The sequence below is a fragment of the Pistacia vera genome, unplaced genomic scaffold (genome assembly GCF_008641045.1).
Source record: "Pistacia vera cultivar Batoury unplaced genomic scaffold, PisVer_v2 Contig374, whole genome shotgun sequence".
Lineage (NCBI taxonomy): Eukaryota > Viridiplantae > Streptophyta > Magnoliopsida > Sapindales > Anacardiaceae > Pistacia > Pistacia vera.
In genome coordinates this window covers 383,986-392,286 of record NW_022196195.1, presented here as the reverse complement: position 1 = coordinate 392,286, position 8,301 = coordinate 383,986, and the positions used below count along the sequence as shown (strand labels likewise).

General features: G+C 37.0%; 2 protein-coding genes across 5 annotated transcripts; one reads left to right on the top strand and one right to left on the bottom strand.

The window, feature by feature from the left end:
• LOC116140565 (sugar transporter ERD6-like 7) lies at positions 1 to 4,696 on the top strand. Of its 4 annotated transcripts, none has more exons than XM_031426178.1 (18): positions 1 to 168; positions 339 to 555; positions 804 to 866; positions 1,604 to 1,693; positions 1,852 to 1,911; positions 2,018 to 2,149; positions 2,283 to 2,358; positions 2,464 to 2,528; positions 2,603 to 2,695; positions 2,807 to 2,887; positions 2,985 to 3,069; positions 3,332 to 3,375; positions 3,464 to 3,526; positions 3,626 to 3,685; positions 3,766 to 3,819; positions 3,925 to 3,984; positions 4,067 to 4,181; positions 4,361 to 4,696. In XM_031426178.1, exons 2-18 carry the CDS (start codon positions 364 to 366, stop codon positions 4,474 to 4,476), a joined length of 1,449 nt encoding a protein of 482 aa, XP_031282038.1. In that variant the 5' UTR covers positions 1 to 168; positions 339 to 363; the 3' UTR covers positions 4,477 to 4,696. The 4 variants fall into 4 exon arrangements, with proteins under 4 accessions (XP_031282038.1, XP_031282037.1, XP_031282036.1 ...); XM_031426177.1 differs by having other exon boundaries at positions 1 to 179; XM_031426176.1 differs by lacking the exon at positions 1 to 168 and having other exon boundaries at positions 197 to 555.
• Position 4,697: 1 nt separating this feature from the next.
• On the bottom strand, positions 4,698 to 7,177 carry LOC116140564 (probable indole-3-acetic acid-amido synthetase GH3.6). Its single transcript, XM_031426174.1, has 3 exons — positions 6,734 to 7,177; positions 6,539 to 6,646; positions 4,698 to 6,442 (listed from the first exon to the last, which is right to left on the bottom strand). Exons 1-3 carry the CDS (start codon positions 7,045 to 7,047, stop codon positions 5,092 to 5,094), a joined length of 1,773 nt encoding a protein of 590 aa, XP_031282034.1. The 5' UTR covers positions 7,048 to 7,177; the 3' UTR covers positions 4,698 to 5,091.
• Positions 7,178 to 8,301: the final 1,124 nt, after the last annotated feature.

The window sequence follows — 8,301 nt, the reverse complement described above, 5'->3', positions numbered from 1 at the left end:
GAGCACATGGTGCCATTGAAGATCCAAATGAATAATAATAAATAAAAAAGTCTATACTTGTTTGATGTGTACGGTGTTACTGTTTTAGTGCATTAATTCTTATGAAATCATGAAGGAATTTTGGGAGGGGAACTAATTACTGCATAACTACCTATAAGTTCACAAAGGGTATTGTTTAGGTGAACTTTTCAGCCTTCTATATATATATATATTGCACTAAATGGTGTCCATCCAAGAAAATTAGATAGAGAGTAGAGACTCCCTTGCTTCCATTTTTTGCAAATCTTCTTTATCTTGAAAACATTTCTTTGAACTTCTTCTCTTTGCCAAATTTATAGACATCTTGGAAGTTAAATAAGCAGCATGGCCATCAAAGAGGAATATGGTAACGACGGTTTGAATGAAAATATAAGAGAACCGCTTATGCAGGGAGAGAAGGATATAGCTGATGAAGGAGGTGGATCCGGTGCTGAAAAAAGCAGCAAAGGAAAATTATGTATGGTTTACTTCAGCACATTCGTCGCAGTGTGTGGTTCTTATTCATTTGGATCTTGTGTAAGTACAGTCTTTCTACTACTGAGAAGATTATATTCTAACTGTCACAAGGGACATACAATTTATAAACCAACTACTGAAACAAAACATTATTCTACTGTTTAGAAGATTATATTCTAACTGTCACAAGGGACATGCAATTTATAAACCAACTACTGAAACAAAACATTTATTCTACTGTTAGACATGTATAACAAGTAAATGTTTGGTACTGGAGTTGTGTTGTGTAACTGTTCATTGGTATTCAGGCAGGCTATTCATCTCCTACTCAGGATGCTATCAGGGAAGATCTTTCTCTATCTCTATCAGAGGTATATTATTACCGAGTTCTCTTTTTACTTTGAAAGCGCTTAACTTACGCATGTTATGAAGTAAGAATTATGAGTTTGGTATTCCTATGTAGTCATGTGTAGAAGATTTAACTTAACTAATGCTTGCAAAATGCCCTGGAAACTGATAATGCCTTGTCTCATGAAATTTATATGAGCTGGAATTAGTGATATTAGTCTCCTTCAGTATCCTTTTCATGGAGCCCAAGACAGAGCTCTGAACTATCATTGAGTAAGCTCCAGAAGGTGGACCATTATCAGGCCTTCTGTGAGGTACTCCCAGACAGATATAGTGACAAAAACAGGTCTTGAGAATAATCAAAGTTCATGAGTGAGTTAAAATTTTGAAGTTGTTTGGGAGTATAATTGAAGTTGTAGAGATATCGACATGGGTAGCCTTAGATTTAGATAGAGAACAACTGGAAGATAATAATTTAATTGGCAGGGAATCGTTGCTCATTAGCTGCTTTTCTAATCTTCAAAAGATTGTTGAAAACTAATTAAATTTACTGTAGTTTCTCTCTTTTTCTTTTTTTACCAGAAGAGAGCATATGACACAAATGTAGGCAGAAATGTAGCATAATTCTTTGCATGGCAGATTAGATCCACCCTAAGTTAACTAATTCAATTCACACAATAATTCAAATTTAGATCTGCGTTAACTGGAATCTTTTAGCTTTCAAGTTGCTTAATTTTGGCCCTCGTTTACATGGATGCAGTATTCAGTGTTTGGTTCCATTCTGACTTTTGGTGCCATGATCGGTGCAATCACAAGTGGCCCTATTGCTGACTTTATAGGTCGGAAAGGGGTAAGCACACAGAACTACCTGTTTATGACTTCAATTTAGATTATTTTCTTTCGGTGGAATATCTATCAGGAATGCAAATGGGAATGATAAGGCTCTTATTTTTACCATGTGCTTGAAAGATGCCATTTAACATGATTTACTATGTGGAATGCATGCAGGCAATGAGAGTTTCAAGTGGTTTTTGTGTCGCGGGATGGCTTGCTATTTATTTTGCTGAGGTTTGTATAATTCTTTATCTCTCAATTCATCCTCTTATCAGCTGCAGAGTACAGTTTTCCCAGAAGTGTGACGTTGACTAACTTTCTGTCTTGATTAAAACAAAAGGGGGCAATACCTTTGGATTTAGGAAGACTGGCAACAGGATATGGAATGGGAGTCTTTTCTTATGTGGTACCAGTTTTTATAGCTGAAATTGCACCCAAGAATCTTCGAGGAGCACTAACAGCTGTCAATCAGGTCAAAATATGTACATAGCATAACTGGAGAGAAACCTATTTTGATTTTGAAAGATTTATGAATTATGCAGATCCAATTAGAAGAGGAAGAGTAAATAAAGAATGTACCTGAATTTTCCTCTATTGTTATACAGCTTATGATCTGTACTGGAGTGTCTGTTGCCTTCATAATTGGGACAGTAATAACGTGGAGGGCTTTAGCTCTAACAGGTAAAACTAAGATCATTTATATATTCAACTTTCAGAAAATTAGAGAAAGAATAAGACACTATGAATGATACTGTAATGGAAGACTCACCGAGAAAGTGCTTGCAGGACTAGTCCCATGTGCTATTTTGCTTTTCGGTCTCTTCTTCATTCCAGAGTCTCCTAGATGGCTGGTAGGAAACATGAACATCCTACTAGAATGATAAGATGTATACATTGAGTAAGCATGACTTTATACTGAATGCAGGCAAAGACAGGAAAGGGTAAAGAGTTTGAAGTTGCACTACAGAAACTCCGTGGCAAGGATGCTGATATATCAGAAGAGGCATTTGAAATCCAGGTATTATCTTTGACTAAATATCCCATTTCATAGACTATGCGTTTTTAGAGCGCTGCATATTGAAATTTGAGAGGAAATATCAAAAGAAGTTTTTCTATCATTGCTTGACAGGACTACATAGAAACTCTTGAACGACTCCCAAAAGCCAAATTGCTAGATTTATTTCAAAGAAGATACTTGCTCTCAGTCATTGTAATTTTTCTCTATCAACCTTTATTACAATCATTTTTCTTCATTTGCTTCATAATCTAAGAACTCAATTCTCTTTACTGTGATTCAAATTAACCAGATTGGAGTCGGACTGATGGTCTTTCAACAATTTGGGGGAATCAACGGAATCTGTTTTTACACCAGCTATATATTCGAGTCAGCAGGTACAGAATTTTACCAGGATTGTTTTCCCTTTAAATAAATTATAAAAGATCTTAGGCAAGGTCTTTTAACACGAAAATGATGGGGAACAACGGAAAATCTCAACGTTTTGATGCCTCTCGATTAAGCTTTTTTATCTGATTAATCTATTATAACAGTATTATACTTTATACAGCAGAAGTTTACCTTCATTTTCCAAGATAAAAAACAATTTTTTGTCACCGTTAATAGTTGGTTGTTATACTTATACATGTAATGTCTCAGGATTTTCTGCCAGCATTGGAACTATAATCTATGCCATTCTTCAGGTTTCTATCTCTCAACAACTCCAACAATTTCTTGGAAAAGTAAATATTTTAGACCAATAAAATAGCCTGACATAATGATATTCTGCAGGTTATTGTTACTGCTCTGAATGCAGCTGTGATCGACAGAGCTGGAAGAAAACCCTTATTATTGGTATATTAATGCAAACGACAGTAACATCTATGAATTTTCTCAGAAATCCCTCTATGTGCCGAATTTTAAATATTATTTTCTTCGCCAATTTCATTCTAGGTTTCTGCAACAGGATTAGTTATGGGCTGTTTACTCACCGGGGTTTCATTCTTTCTGAAGGTAACTGTAAAAATATTGGCCCCGACAAATTCGTTAAAGTTTCTTTAGAAGTAACGTGCTGAGGATCTTTTGTAAACCAGGTTCACGAATTGGCTCTTTCGTCGGTTCCTGCTCTTGCTGTGACCGGCATTTTGGTAGTAGCAACGCCTTTTAATATATATAGCCACTCTGTTTTAACACCAGAAAATTTTGAATTTCATATTTTCCTAGTTAACTCGGACAATTTTCTCTGTGCTTAGGTCTACATATGTTCTTTTTCCGCTGGAATGGGTGCAGTTCCTTGGGTCGTAATGTCTGAGGTAAGTAAGATTTGGAAGACTTTATCATTCATTAACTGTTTGGCGTTAATTCCACCCATCTGAAAAAGGGATTCTCTTGCAGATTTTTCCTATAAACATTAAAGGAGCAGCTGGAAGCCTAGCAACATTAGTCAACTGGTTTGGTGCATGGGCGGTGTCCTACACTTTTAATTACCTCATGACCTGGAGCTCTTATGGTAAACTCTACACAAAACAAAATTAACCTTTTTCTTCTATGAAAAAAATGTGGCATTACCTAGCCAGACTGAACGTTGTTGTTACCAAAAATATCAAATATGCTGTACACTGATGACATCAAAACATCATGAGAGCTGCAAATTACTAATTTTTACTGATGTGTGCATGTGGTTTTCAGGTACCTTTCTTCTTTATGCTGCAATCAACGCTTTGGGTATATTGTTCGTGGCTACAGTCGTACCTGAAACAAAGGGGAGAACCCTGGAGCAAATTCAAGCAGCCATTAATAGATAGGGAGGCAGAAATGGAATAAAGACCCTTGTTTCTAGGAATTTCTCCTTTATACTTTTGACTGCACCATCATAAACATTCACAGATGGAAAATGTTTCAGAACAAGAATCAAAGGGAGTTATCCCCTGAAACAATTCAGGGGATGGATACTGAAATCCAAGTTATTTGCTGAAAAAAAAAAAACAGTTATTTATTAAGAATCAATGAAAAATTATTAGCATTGATGAAGTAGAAATACTAACAAGCCTAGACTGAACGGCAGAAAACATTCATACAGGTGTGTTTGTTTTACATAACATACACAATCGGAAATTTCATATGATTCCCAATTGCATTGATTAACAATTGATGCTGGTTGCACATAGATAATCTGGAAACTCGATTAGAGTTCTAAAACTGGCAAGATTATAAATTTCAAAGCATACAGAAGACATATAGAAGACTCTTGCACATTAACCAAACTTCAGTTATTCACTCTGTAGTGCACTATAATCAGAAACCATCCGGTAAGTTGATAGCATTATTAGAGCTGGAAAATATATCAATTCCATTGATCAGCTAGGGAGGCTACTTTTATCCGCGGAAGCAACACATGCTTGATCATGCCACCCAACCCATTAACAATCTAAATCATCCAAACACAGAGTCAGAAGAGAACATCCTTCCAGAAATTGAACAATTTCACAGTTTCTTATGATCTTAGGTGGTTTATATTGACTAGCTGGTGCTCCATTCTCAATGGCTACTTGAAACAACCTTTCAAAGCTACTGGGTTTCAAAATGGATATCGATAGAGGGCTTACTGCACCTTTATCCCTTTGCACTTTATATATGCTTCCCAACTCATCCTCAAGTGAGGAACAACACCTCCTTAGAAGTACAACTGCCTCTGGTAACTTCTCCTCCTGAAGAAAAATGCAACCCTCTCTAATTTCCAGAAAAATTATTAGCTTCTTTGGGCTCAACTCCAAGTTAATGAAACTTGCAAACTCCACAATCTCAGCAGCCATAACATTTCTTAGCACCTTTTGAAAACTTTCCATGGCAGACATCAAGTCTCTCTCAGTTATTATGTCAAAAGAACTTTTTGGAGCTCTCATCACAAACTCCACTTCTGGAGAAGAATTATAGAAACCAACAACTTTCACAATATCACCTAAACGGTACCTATAAAATCCTCTATAAGTAGTCACAACCACTTCATACATCTTCCCGACCTCAACTCCAGAAAAATCAACAGTTTCTTCACTTACAATCTCACTCTTCTCCAAATCAAATGGAAGAAACTCAAAATAGGCTGCAGTTGGAAGCATAACAAATCGTGTTGTCTCTGGAGGTTGCACAATATCCAAATTAATACCCACACAACATTCTGAAGCAAAATAATCTCCTCCCAAAACAGGAACCTCTCCTGCATAATACTTAACTTTTGAACAATATTGCCTCATACTTCCAGTTGTAACACACCTAATGTAACGAACATTAGGCCATAATTTACTCACAATCCCGCTCCAGTTACTTTCCCGACAAATTGATCGAATCCTTTCTGACAAATCTGGTCGTGGCCCACCAAGAACCTCAGTAACAGAATCTCTCATTGAATTGTCACAAATATCCAAATACGGATACCCATTTCTGAGATCATCACATAACTGCTCCCATTTAGATTCTAAAAAACTAAATGCTCTAATCAAGCCTACGGCATACGGATTTATAATTCCATCAATAATTTCAGAGTTCCTAAGACCACAAAGAAGGTGGCAATACATTTGGTGCTCCACATTTGATCCAAGAATGACTTCCCGGGGACTAGAGAGATAGCTAAATCGAGACCAGCTCTCATTTCTACTTCTATACAGAGGAAAAGTAGAGGCGGCCATAACCTTAAATCCACCTTTCGTTGTTGTTATATTGTCCGCGTAAATAAAACATAGGATCTTATTAACATCCTGCTTGAGGGGAAACAACCTACATGAAAGTTCAAAATTTAAATCAGGAAAAAAAAGAGAGAATATCATTAATTTATATACATGTAATTAACATAAATCAGTAACAAAATGAGACCTTCGAAGAACAGCAGCACTGCCTTGGTGAGCTAAGTGTGAAGCAGCTTTCGAGAGAGCTGAGTCAAAATATGGAATCAATTTCGGCTTCATAGAACTTGTCCCAGAACTGTCACAATATTTAAAAGTCAAAGATGTATAATTTCTTTATTTGATTCGGTTGAGCAAAGATTGATTTTTTTTTTTTTTTTTTAACCTGTAAAAGAAGCAAACCAACGGGTCAACGGAGAGGAGAGGCTGATTGTCGTGATCGTGATCGTGATCAAGGGAGCCACTGGCCAATTGATTGATGTGATAAGCGTAGTCATCGTAGGAAGATAACGGCACAGCACACTTGAAAGTTGCGGCGTCGATGGATGTATGATTGGAAGCCGAAAGTGAGAGGTGGGATTGGAGATAAAGTACAGGGCTTTGGTGTTGAAGGATTGAGTGAAGAGTTTCTAGCTGGTGATGATTAGCGTTCTTCGTGGACTCCTCTAGCTTGTTTAGGATTTCCCCGTCTGTCATCATGTTGGAGTGGGCAGGGAGGGCAGTGAGCTCACGGTGGCAACCGGCGTTTTTGTAGGCGGACTCCGCGGAAGCGATACCAATTTAAATAAACAATACAGTAACGAGTAGTTTGTGACGTCTTTGGTCTAAAATTCAGTGGAGTCAAAGATGACAATTTTCCTGTTGACTACGAGAGTATTTATAAAAATTATAAAATTAAATTAAAAATAAAATAAAATAGATTACTTATCAATATTTTTGAAATTATAAACATTAGGAAAATCAAAACCAAAGCGTGCAGTGGAGCAAAATTTGGGCAGTTGCCGTTATTTGAAGAATACCACGTTGGCATGTCGTTGCCGTTTAGAAAAGGTGATGCGTTTTTGTAGGAAATTTTTTAATAAAACATATAATAATTCAAATAAAACTAATGCGTTTGATTAATTTCTAGCTATACCCCCCTAATCTCGTTAAATAAAACATGATATAATACCACTTATTTATACGAATACCTCAATTGGCGAAACACCCCAAAAGTCTTAGAATTTATACACCTCAAGAGTTTTAGAGTTATGAGTAGTAGTATTTGATTTAATTGATTATTATTACGATTACTAGTTTAAGTAGAACTAGAGTTTGGCTACTGTATAAATCTCCCAAGAAAATCTCTTTCTTTCAAATTTCTTCTTCCTTAGATTTAGTTAGTAGTGATTTCGTTGGTTCATGTTCATATTTAATTTTGATTCTTGGAAAGAAATTACTTTTAATTAACTATGTGTTCCCCCAAGAAATCCAGTTCCTCCGCCTCAAAGAACCGACACCCTGACCAGCCTCGCCGGAATGATACGTCACCATCCGGGGAAGGCATTGATGAATCACGTACCGCCAAAGCCAACACCATTCTTGGAAAAAACTTTGCGGCTGCCGGAGTCAACATTAGTGGACAAAGTCTTGCAGTCGACAACATTCTTGGACAAACCCTTGCGGCTGCCGGAATGAGCACTATGGGAGAACTGAGGCCTCGAGGAACTGAGAAAGGAAGTACGGACTGGTACAAGATGTGTACTGAAATCCTAGGGTCTGAGAGCTTGGATGATATCATTGATCACTCTTCTTTGAGCATGTCAAGGTCAAGCGTATCAAGTTTGTCAAGAATGTGCCGGCTGAAGATGAGAGGGAATACGAACTTGAAAGATTTCCCGTCCTTTTTGTCTACACTGGACAGTAACGGACGGCCAAGATTCGGTTACGAGAAAGAGAGGAGAGATGGACGGT